General features: G+C 40.1%; 1 protein-coding gene across 2 annotated transcripts in view; it reads right to left on the reverse strand.

The window, feature by feature from the left end:
• hip1rb (huntingtin interacting protein 1 related b) overlaps nucleotides 1–12,387 on the reverse strand; it is a 76,191-nt gene that overhangs the window by 23,357 nt on the left and 40,447 nt on the right. For both annotated transcript variants that reach the window (XM_051921054.1, XM_051921055.1), the window contains exons 6-8: nucleotides 12,202–12,278; nucleotides 10,587–10,648; nucleotides 2,388–2,528 (exon numbers count right to left, since the gene is read on the reverse strand). In XM_051921054.1, the coding sequence (XP_051777014.1) occupies nucleotides 2,388–2,528; nucleotides 10,587–10,648; nucleotides 12,202–12,278 (280 nt within the window). The remainder of the gene's footprint in view (nucleotides 1–2,387; nucleotides 2,529–10,586; nucleotides 10,649–12,201; nucleotides 12,279–12,387) is intronic.

Here is a 12,387-nt window from a genome sequence, read left to right on the forward strand (position 1 = left end):
CTGCATGAATTGGTCATAAAAAGTGATCTGATCTTCATCTAAGTCACAGGTACTGATCTACACAATGAGCTTAAGCCAATGGCACACAAAACATTCTATTTTTTCATGTCTTTATTTTACAAACTCATTCAACGTTCACAGTGGTAGTGGAAAAAGTAGGTGAACCTTGGGATTTAATAACTGGTTGACCCTCCTTTGGCAGCAATGACCTCAACCAGGCACTTCCTGTAACTGCAGATCAGACCTGCACATCGTGTGGGGGAATTTGAGCCCATTCTTCCCAGCACAACTGCCTTAACTCTTCCAAATCCTTTGGTTGTCTTCTGTGTATGACTCTCTTCAAGTCATTCCACAGCATCTCAGTAGGATTGAGATCTGGGCTCTGACTGGGCCACTCCAAAAGACTGAGTTTGTTCTTCTGAAGCCATTGTGCTGTGGATTTGCTGCGATGTTTGGGGTCATTGTCCTGTTGCATCACCCAGCCTCTTCTGAGCATAAGTTGACGGACAAACACCCTCACATTATCCTGGACAATTTGTAGATAAACTTGTGAATTAATTTTTCCCTCAAAGATGGCAAGCTGTACAGGCCCTGATGCAGCAAAGCAGGCCCAAATCATGATGCTCCCTCCACCATATTTTACTGTAGGGATGATGTTTTGATGTTGATATGCACTGCCCTTTTTACTCCAAATGAAGTTCTGCTTGTTCCTCCCAAATAGTTCAATTTTGGTTTCATCACTCCACAAAACATTTTCCCAGTACCGCTGTGGAGTGTCCAAGTGCTCTTTTGTAAACTTCAGGCGTTTAGTAATGTTATTTTTTGATAGCAGTGGCTTCCTTCTTGGTGTCCTGCCATAGACTCCTTTCTTGTTCAATGTTTTGCGTATAGTTGACTCATGAACAGAGATGTTAGCCAGTTCTAATGACTTCTTCAAGTCCTTTGCTGTCACTCTAGGGTTCTTCTTTACCTCAATGGTGACTTTGCGTTGTGCTCTTGGGGTTGTCTTGGCAGGGCGCCCACTTCTAGGCAGAGTAGCCACAACACCAAATTGTCTCCATTTATAGACAACTTGCCTAACAGTAGACTGATGGATATCTCAAATCTTTGAGATGACTTTGTAACCCTTTCCAGCCTGATGTAGATGAACAATTCTCGTTCGCAGCTCTTCAGACAGCTCTTTTGTGAGAGGTGTGATTCCCATCTGGATATGCTTCTTGTCAAAAGCTCAAACTTTATAGTGTTTTTTTATCAATCAAAGCCATTCACACCTCTGAACTAGTTTCATTAAATGGACTCCAGGTGTGCTAAATTCGGACTGCAATGAGCTTTTAAAAAGTCATTAGCTTAGGGTTCACTTACTTTTTCCAACCTTCAGTTTCACAGTTTGAATGATTTATTCAATATGGTCAAAAATTCTCTGAAAATCTATGTATCTTTAGTTATGGGAGACTGTGTTTGTTCATTATTGTGACTGACGTGAAGATACGATCATGTTTTATATGGGAATTAGACAGATAATTCCTAGGGGTTCACATACTTTTTACTTTGACTGTAGTTAGGCTCTAAAGACACATATATCAATAAATAATACTTTCTCAAATATCTGACTGAATTTTTTCAATCTGCATATTCAGCTCCAGATAGAACTGTCAATGAAGTCTGTAGCCCCCTGAAGACTCTCCTTCCGAGGTTTTCCTCAAGGGTCTCTCTGCTTGGTTAATTCTTAAAATCAGCCAATAAGCCGCCCTATATTCCAGTATAAATTCAGATCTTCGTGAAAAACTAACACCCAGAACTTTGTGAAAAGGAACTCACACTTTGATGCACATCTACAAATGAAAACGGACAGCCTGAATTGCATCAGTGTCTAATCTGCAAAAATGTCCTCTAATTACTCAACACACACACAAAAAACTCATCTACGAGTCATTAATCCTGACTTCACCTTGTACTTTGGGCCATACAAACATTTATCACATTTACAGTATCTGCAAACAGGCTTGGGGTTACCCACATTTTGAATGCTACTTTACTACTTGCCATTTAAAATCTCACAGGTCAAATGCAAACTCCTCACCATATTTGCGCCTGCTGTATTTTTATGGTGTTGTTCATCCGATTTGTTTGGCCCTGCACTGTTATGTTAGTCACATAAAGTATTTTATGATATAGCAAGATGTAAAAACAGCAATCTGAAATATATCTACAGCATATTCCAAGAAAATTACAAATCTAGAAAAAGGCATATTCCTCCTACCACTGTCCTACAATTCACTTAAATGTCATTTATTTCACTTAGGCAAAAGGTTGTGTCCTAAATGGAAAACATTCATTTTCTTTACCAATGGTTTGCAGAAGAGGGTGATAAATGATGAACTACTCACAGGAGTGTAGTTTGAAGAGGAGCTTCACAATGTAATGATACAAGTTGCTGCAGTCCTGGATCACCTGAATCAGTGGTGCCAGCCGGCACTGGCCTGCTGCTGTCTGAGACACGGCCACTGAGGTGTTGAGCTGTCGGAAAACTGCACAGAAGAAAAGAGGAACTGTACATTACAACTTGAGAGTACGAATTCTTAGAAAAAAAAAAAACAACAATCTATTTTATACTGGAAGGTCTTTCACAAAAAATCTTTCAGTCAAGCTAAGCCACAAAAGATTAAATTAACACTCAAAACATTACAGGGCAAATGAAGTACAAAGAAGAGCGTTAAAAAAAAAAAAAAAAAAGCAACACAAGTCATTAGTTAGAAATACAGGCAAAAAATCCAAGTGTCCACAAGGTGGCAGCAGAAGCCAGCAGTGGCCACCTTTTCCTCTGTAAACCGAATAAACCTGACAATTCACATTTGAGCTGAAAAAAGCTCTTTACTTACACTACTTCTATTCTAAGATATGAAAATTAATTCTTTAGATGGCAAAAGATGTGGACACTTATATTTCGTAATTGGGTGAGAACATCAGTATAAATTAACCTCATGGACTGTCCTACCCAAAAATATTATAAATGCATATGGTAAAAGAAAAGATTCCACTTGTACGTCAAGTGTCTAGTTTGGAAAATACAAGAACAAAATGGCAAAAAGAGTAGTTTTGGATGACGAAAATATCCAACAGACACCCCATGTCTATGAACTGGGCAGGAGGTGTATTTCATGTTGAGTGTAATTTAATTTGGTTTTAAACATTTATTTAGAATGCTTTATAAAGTGTATTTTTATTGAAATGTGTTTTACTGATTCTAATGTGACCTATAAAAAAAACTGCTTTAAAAACACAGTACATTCATTTAGACATTTGTATTTGATGTCTTGTTACTATAGCCTCCACCTCTTTTCAATCAATTCTGCCTTCCTTGTGTCTGCAGCTCTTTCGCCCATGTCAGAGTACATCGCTCTATTTCGTCATTCCCTGCCTTTCACATGGCAGGTCATAGTCACCTCCATACTACTTACTGCTTTCTCCACTCCCTGCATTTATTGCTCTGTAATTCTGTCAAGTCCCATACATTCAGCTCATCACTCTCTGCCAAGACCCTCACATTCTCCATACACTTTATCAACTAAATCTCATTATGATAATATAATTCAAATTCTAACATAGCTTAAAGGCAACTTCCTCTTCAAACCTAAAGATTCTTCTTAGAACAGGGGACAGCTGTTGGCTTTTCTTTGATACACCCCACACTTTTAAACTATCATCACAACATATCTCCAAGAAATACAGTCTCATTATTATGTTGACATTATGGTCAGCAGCACAGGAGCGCCACAAGGGACTGTACTTTCTCCGGTCCTGTTCAGCCTATATACATCGGACTTCCAATACAACTCGGAGTCCTACCACATGCAAAAGTTCGCTGATGACACTGCTATCATGGGCTGCATCAGGAGTGGGCAGGAGGAGGAGTATAGGGACCTAATCAAGGACTTTGTTAAATGATGCGACTCAAACCACCTACACTGGAACACCAGCAAAACCAAGGAGCTGGTGGTGGATTTTAGGAGGCCCAGACCCCTCATGGACCCCGTGATCATCAGAGGCGACTGTGTGCAGAGGGTACAGACCTATAAATACCTGGGAGTGCAGCTGGATGATAAATTGGACTGGACTGCCAATACTGATGCTCTGTGTAAGAAAGGACAGAGCCGACTATACTTCCTTAGAAGACTGGCGTCCTTCAACATCTGCAATAAGATGCTGCAGATGTTCTATCAGACGGTTGTGGCGAGCGCCCGCTTCTACGCGGTGGTGTGCTGGGGAGGCAGCATTAAAAAGAAGGACGCCTCACGCCTGGACAAACTGGTGAGGAAAGCAGGCTCTATTGTAGGCACGGAGCTAGACAGTTTGACATCCGTGGCAGAGCGACGGGCACTGAGCAGGCTCCTGTCAATCATGGAGAATCCACTGCATCCACTGAACAGGATCATCTCCAGACAGAGGAGCAGCTTCAGCGACAGACTGCTGTCACCATCCTGCTCCACTGACAGACTGAGGAGATCGTTCCTCCACCACACTATGTGACTCTTCAATTCCACCCGGGGTGGGTAAATGTTAACATTATTCAAAGTTATCGTCTGTCTGTATACCTGCATTGTTATCATTCTTTAATATTTTCTTTATCAGTATGCTGCTGCTGGAGTATGTGAATTTCCCCTTGGGATTAATAAAGTATCTATCTATCTCATCTAACATCCATCTTTTTGCAAACGCAAGTTACATTTACTAATAACAGCATCTAGGGACTCTCTGACCTTCAAGTAAAGGGAGAGCACCATGCCATCTTTCAGGCACTTACCACCTCTGGCAGGCAGTCTATTCACTACTAGGTTTGATGGCTTGTTCATGTTTTCTGCCCCTTCCCCTCGGGTCTTTTTTGAATTCACCTTTCCTTTCTCGATCACCACACAATACTCCCAGTCCAAATTATACCTCTGCTCTGCCCACTGTTCGCGCTTACTGCGGACTGATACAGATACTCTCTAAACAGGTCTTATCAAGTTTCACTTCAGTTCCTTTTACAATACACCACTAAAAGATTTCTCCTACGATTAAACATGCTTTTGTCTTGTAAATATAACCAAAAAGTATTGAGTTTAGAGATTTTTATTTTATTTTTTCCTTAAATAACCTTCCGTTTCACCCTTAACTATTTTTATGCTTTAACTTAAATTGACCAGTCTATCACTGGAAAATAAGGCCTGTTTAGAAGTCTTTATCAAACTGTAGATTAAAAAGGCACTGGAGGAAAGAAACAGAAAAAAACTGGAAATGCACCAGGGCACAGTGACCTCACTCCTAATCTATTGTGAAATGCTTTATTGTTCTATTTTGAACACTTAGTTCAACCCCAGAATACATCCTGTATCAAGTTAAACAAAAAGGAAAGAGATCATCTAAACGTGTTTGCTATGATTTTGGCCTGAAATAAATAAACAGACAAATCCTGACAAAGCAGACTTCATACCACACCATCCTACACCTGGCAATACCAGGCACTTACTGCCTATTAGTCATGCAGCTCCTTCTCCACCCAAAAATCAACCTGCTTATCACTCAATGCTGAAAAAGCATTTGGAGTGTCTTAAGTAGTTTTATTTGTGAAAAGTGCTTTAGGCCATGGTCTTTGGCTTACAATTCATTAGTATGACTCACAATATAATCTACTTCAACAACCTTACTTATCCACATGGGTATCTGCTTTCTCCTCCCCTTTCCATTGAGCCTCTCGCCATTGTGGCCCTAAGTTCTCATTTTAAGAGTTCTATTACCAACTGTAATTAAAAACTCTTAACTTCTTTCCTTCCATGTAGATGACTATTTCCTTTTCCTAGGAGATGTTCTTGCAGAAGTGATGAATCTGTAATCTTAACATAATTAAATTACAGACTTAAAATGCAGACAACTTCCTCAGGTATTCTAGTCACCAGCTAGTTTCCATACTTAGGTGTAGACATCTGTGTGCTACTGAACAACTACAGAATCCTAAGCAACAATACCCTGTCGTCCTACATCAAACTGTTCTCAAAACATGGTTTGCATTAATGTAAAATTGATATTGCTTTCCCCCCGCTCATTTTATGTAAATATCACAATTTATGTGAAATGGTAAAGAGAAAAAACTAAAGGCTACACCTCTCATTCATAAATGGGACAAGCAAGGCCCGATCTTGTGTCATCCGCCCACAATGAAATTTCATCACAGCTCTTTAAAAATATATAGGGGCTCCGTGAGTGCCAACAACATACTGAATTGAGAAAGAACTCAAAGACGGTTTCACCTGGTGCCCATCACCTACTATTTGTATTAGTCATGGAGTGTTGATTGGCAGAACCCCTTGTAATTTTTCTATTTCTATTATAAAGAATGCACACTCATTGGCCAGTATCTTAAATGGGTTGGTATTGCACTCATTCTGGGAATCACTCATCTTATAAAACTACCACTTCCTTTTTAGTATTAGGACTGTGCTTTGCACTCACTGGAGGGAACTCTCTGAACTCTAACCTCTCACCTTATCATTCATTCTTTTTTTAAAAAACAAAATAAAAAAATATAAAAAGTTTATGTTCTGTGTTTTCTAAGTACCACTTTAATAATGCCCTTGCTTGTGATCGCTCCATTAATTATGCTGTAACATTTAAAAGAAAAAAATATTAAAAATTATGACCTAGGACTCCAAGTTAAAGCATCACCATGTTCAAATTATTTGTAAATTGCACCAGAATCCTGTGTGGATTTTTTGCCATGGGCCTTTCTCCTAACTGTGTCACCTGTGTTTGTCTGGACATTTCCTTCATACTGTATGTTCTAGATGAGTCTTCCTGTGTTTTCTCTCTGGTCCTCCACTGATCTCCTGCTGTCCTCCTTTCCCCTCATCTTTTTAATGTTGCATCCATACAGTCTTGTAGTCACTCAAGTTGTTAAAAGCTTTCATTCTCCCACACCCTGAGTCCCATCTCAGCCATCTCTATACTGGCCTCAAGGTGGATAATCCAAAATGAGTAAATTCCTGTTCCTGGCTGTTATCACTCCACATTGTAATCTGCCTTGAACTCTCTGCTGCTCAGATTGATCAGGCATTGCTCAAGTGTTAGAACGTCTAATGACCACAAGACCCTCACTTCTGGACTCTCCTGAGGTCCAGCACACGTGGCGATGAACTCAGCAGCATCTTACATTTAGCTTGTTCTCATAGGTTCATTTATCAACAGAATTTATGGCACAAACCTCACCTGGATAACCAGCCTCACTGTTTCAGGGTAAGGAAGTAATCTATGTTTCCAGTATTGTTGTAAAAAAGAATGCATTTGAAAAAGGTAGTTGGCACCCTGCCCAGGATTGTTTCCTGCCTTGTGCCCTGTGTTGGCTGGGATTGGCTCCAGCAGACCCCCGTGACCCTGTGTTCGGATTCAGCGGGTTGGAAAATGGATGGATGGATGAGATGGATGATTTGGAATCTTTTTTTATATTACAGTAATCCCTCCTCCATCGCGGGGGTTGCGTTCCAGAGCCACCCGTGAAATAAGAAAATCCGCGAAGTAGAAACCATATGTTTATATGGTTATTTTTATATTGTCATGCTTGGGTCACAGATTTGCGCAGAAACACAGGAGGTTGTAGAGAGACAGGAACGTTATTCAAACACTGCAAACAAACATTTGTCTCTTTTTCAAAAGTTTAAACTGTGCTCCATGACAAGACAGATGACAGTTCCGTCTCACAACTAAAAGAATGCAAACATATCTTCCTCTTCAAAGGAGTGCGTGTCAGGAGCACAGAATGTCACATAGATAGAGAAAACAATCTCTAGCAAACAAATCAATAGGGCTGTTTGGCTTTTAAGTATGCAAAGCACCGCGGCACAAAGCTGTTGAAGGCGGCAGCTCACACCCCCTCCGTCAGGAGCAGGGAGAGAGAGAGAGAGAGAGAGAGAGTTTGTTTTTCAGTCAAAAATCAATACGTGCCCTTCGAGCTTTTAAGTATGCGAAGCACCGTGCAGCATGTCGTTTCAGGAAGCATCTGCACAAAAGATAGCAACGTGAAGATAATCTTTCAGCATTTTTAGACGAGCGTCCGTATCGTCTAGGTGTGCGAACAGCCCCCCCGCTCAATCCCCATACGTCAGGATCAGAGAAAGTCAGCGCAAGAGAGAGAGAAAGTAAGTTGGGTAGCTTCTCAGCCATCTGCCAATAGCGTCCCTTGTATGAAATCAACTGGGCAAACCAACTGAGGAAGCATGTACCAGAAATTAAAAGACCCATTGTCCACAGAAATCCGCGAACCAGCAAAAAATCCGCGATATATATTTAAATATGCTTACATATAAAATCCGCGATGGAGTGAAGCCACGAAAGGCGAAGCGCGATATAGCGAGGGATCACTGTACTAACAAAGAAAAATAAGAAAATCCATATATCAGTTTTCTAATTCACTTATGTGTCACATGGAGCCAGCAGAAATCAAGGCAGCACTGAGCAGATATCCAACAAAGGGAACATGCACATCATGTGTCGGTCACTCTTGGTAAATTAAATCAGAAAGAAATAAAATTAAATTGCTCAGGGAAAAAAAATATGAATACAGATCTTGCCTAAACAAAAATTGTATCTATTTCATTTTTAAATCTTCTACCTCAAGGTTCAACAACCACAATAAATGTATTTAAGGTTTAAACCTGGCCTGTCTTTAAGTAGTTAAGATAAATCCCAGCAGCCAAACCAAAGTGCACGGCTCCTTCTTTAAATTAAACCTTACACCTCCTAGTTACATGACTTGCTGCTAATTGCCTCTTTTCATTATTGATTTTCTTTAACATAGTCCAAGCAAACGGTTACAAATCTAGAAAAATGCATTAACCCCACACCAATGACCTATAATTTACATGTGTGTCTCCCAAAATGAGTTCCACTTTATTCTGAATTACCAACAGACTGACAGGAGCCTCAATATAAAGTTGAATGTTGTTCAAATATAAGGAGCTCTTTGAGCACTAAATTAATCCCAAGAGCAAAGCAATAGTTAAATAATTACCAAGCCTTATAGAGGGTGTGTTGGAACAAGCCTACCATTAATGACATCTGCCGTGTTGCTCGCTGGTGCTCAAGTTCCCTACAGACCCAACTGCAATTACTTCTGGTTGGCAACGGAAGTAGGTAAACATAGTAATGATTACCCAAAACATCCAGGACAAACCAAGAAACAGTGAGCCACAAAACACAAGCAAGCACAGAGCCAACTAGACAAATTATAGAAGTGTTTTCTGTTATGTCACAAACATAAAACATATCCATAAACCTTCAGACCCAATGAAGTTCACATATGTCAAATTAATAATAATATACACTCAATACACAGTTGTTTAACTTAATTTTCGACAGCATTTTAATTTGTCAGTTTTATGCATGGCTGTAATAAACTAACCAAAATTATAATGAAACTGCACTGCACTGTGGGGCATCTGTTGGTAAAGAAAGGTTCACGGATCTTGACTTTGCTGATGATGCTGTGATCTTCGCAGAGTCAATGGAGACTCTGATCAGTGCACTTGAGAGACTGAGCAAGGAGTCCGAGTGTCTGGGCTTGCGAGGGTCCTGATAAAAACCAAGAGACAGGACTTTAATGACCTCTTGGGCAAGGCCATCAGCAGTGTGCCTGTTTGCGGAGAGAGTGTCGACCGCATCGAGAGGTTTACTTACCTTGGCAGTGACATTCATGTCTCTGGTGACTCTTCCTATGAAGTCAGTAGACGGATTGGGAGAGCATGGGGGGTCATGAGGTCGCTGGAAAGGGGTGTGTGGCGCTCCTAATATCTGTGCAAAAGGACAAAGGTCCAAGTCTTTAGAGTCCTGGTGCTTCCTGTCTTGCTATATGGTTGCGAGACATGGACGCTATCCAGTGACCTGAGACGAAGACTGGACTCCTTCAGTACTGTGTCTCTCAGGGAAATCCTTGGGTACCGTTGGTTTGACTTTGTGTTGCTCATGGAGTCCCAAATGAGGCACATCACCTGCATTGTGAGGGAGCGTCAGTTATGGAACTATGGCCATGTGGCATGTTTCCCCACCCGAGGGTGATCCACCTTGTAAGATCCTCATTGTTGGGGACCCGAGTGGCTGGACCAGGCCAAGGGGTTGCCCACGTAACACCTGGCTGTGGCAGATAGAGGGTCATTTCCGTAGGGTGGGAGTGTACCCTGTGTCTGCCTGGGGGTTTGCAAACTGGGATCCCAAGTTGTTTCGTTGTGTAGTGGGTGCGGCAACACACTGTACCAGTGCAAGCTCCCCAACTTGACTTGAACAGCATTAAAACATTTGAAGGTAAGGTCTAGAGCTATAGAAACAACATGAAGATATGGCACAGTCAGAAGGGAAATAACTCTGTACATCTGCAATGGGTCAAAGGGTTAAAGGCTAAATTCAAGCTTACAAAATGTAATTATCTTCAGATGCTGCTAACTCAACTTTCACAAAACAAAAATATTTGCAATATGTCTAATTTTAGCAACAGTATGTGAGGGAATGAAAACTGCTGACAATGTTATTTTAAGGCCAAGTTTTATACTCACGAAAGGTCCACTTACCAGACTCTGCCAGCTTGAGCTCACATCCCAGATAATCAAACATTTCTACAGTCAACTGAAAACTGAAACACAGCAAAGAAAATGTGTATGAGGAGCTTTAAGATGTAGCCACAGCATTCTTAGATGCAAATGAAAGTTGCAGACTATTTAATAAATTGATTACTGATTTCAGACACTGCAGTGGGCTGGCGCCCTGCCCGGGGTCTGTTTCATGCCTTGCGCCCTGTGTTGGCTCCAGCAGACCCCCCGTGACCCTGTAGTTAGGATATAGCGGGTTGGATAGTGGATGGATGGATGGATTTCAGACATTAAGGTAATAAACACACAATTTCATGACTCAGTCACGAAAGCTGTGCTTACAAGTCCATAATTTCATGTGGATCAGTTTCATAGTGATAAATCACAAAACACTGAGCTTTTATTAAAGCAGAATTTTGTGAATTTGTTTTTCTACACCAACCACAAATCAGAGAAAAAACAGTTACAATTAATTGTTACTAGTAAATCAAAGTACGCTGCTCTTTTGGAAAGCTCTCATCTTTCAATGCCAGAGTAATGTATTTGTTTTTAAAAATATACATGTCTGCATTTGTGAAAAGTAAGGCAATAAAAAGTGCCTAACAGGGCATTATTTACAGAGGGGAAGGATGCCCAAATGAAAAACTTTTAGCAACTCATGTTTTTAGTATGGCTGGTAAGAAACACCACTGTGTAATGATGACCATGCTGTAATTATATATGTCTAGATTTTCAGTAGCGTCTTAATATGAATTAAGAGTAGGCTGCACAACATATATTGGCAATATTTGAAAAATAATCATTATCAGGATTTTCTGAATGACAAAATGCTACTGTACAGTGTAGTCTGTAGGCAGGGACACTGTCACAAGGTGACCTTCTTCCTGCTTGTTAATAATACAGGTCAAGGAACGTACAGCGATAAGATTAGTGGACAGGACATTGACCAAAAAATGAATACAAAGTGACAGAAAAAAATTCCACTACCTTACAGTGCACAGTAATACGCTCACATTGAAGATTTACCAGTCTTATTCAATACTGCGATGCCCAGACAATCATAAAAATAACTGAAAAATCAGAACATCAAGAGATTTGTTCAGGAGACTGTAGTCATGCAAAGTACTGATCCAAAACAGAGAAAAAAAGCAAATATTTGCTTATTTGGTCTCAGAAGATTATTTAAAAAATATATATAAATATGGCATTGGTAATAGTTTGAAATCAAGAGTTTATGGAGTGTGTAGGTGTGTACACGCATCTGTGTGTGCATGCGTGTGTGACCCCTTCTGTCTTCACTTACATTATAAATATTATGCAATTCTTAAAAAAATGTTAATATTACTTTTAAAAGGGAAGGCTATTTCTTATTTTGTGCTCCAGTCATTTTACTGGTAAAGATTCAGTCCTGGCATCAATCGGTTTATTTACATAAACTGTGAAGAACGCAGTAGAGTATTTATATTATGGCAGCATTTCCTAGAAAAGAATGATCAGATTGAATGGTTCCAAGGTCAAAGGTATAAGCACTTGTACAATTATGATTTGCTGCATTTACTGTTGTACAGTGGATATGGTTTTCTTACTTCTAACTTACATATTATTGACATCTGTACCAGCTGCTTTCTCAAGGCCATCATCAGATACTTCCAGGTTTGATGGGAATTCTGTGTGCTTCAATTAAACAAGAAATATAAAGCCATGAGACTAACTTCAAGAATGATCCAACAGTAAAAGTGACAATTCAGCATTTTTAAGTGTGTTAACAGATGTAACATACATC

This window comes from Erpetoichthys calabaricus, chromosome 18, assembly GCF_900747795.2.
Source record: "Erpetoichthys calabaricus chromosome 18, fErpCal1.3, whole genome shotgun sequence".
Classification (NCBI taxonomy): Eukaryota; Metazoa; Chordata; class Cladistia; order Polypteriformes; family Polypteridae; genus Erpetoichthys; species Erpetoichthys calabaricus.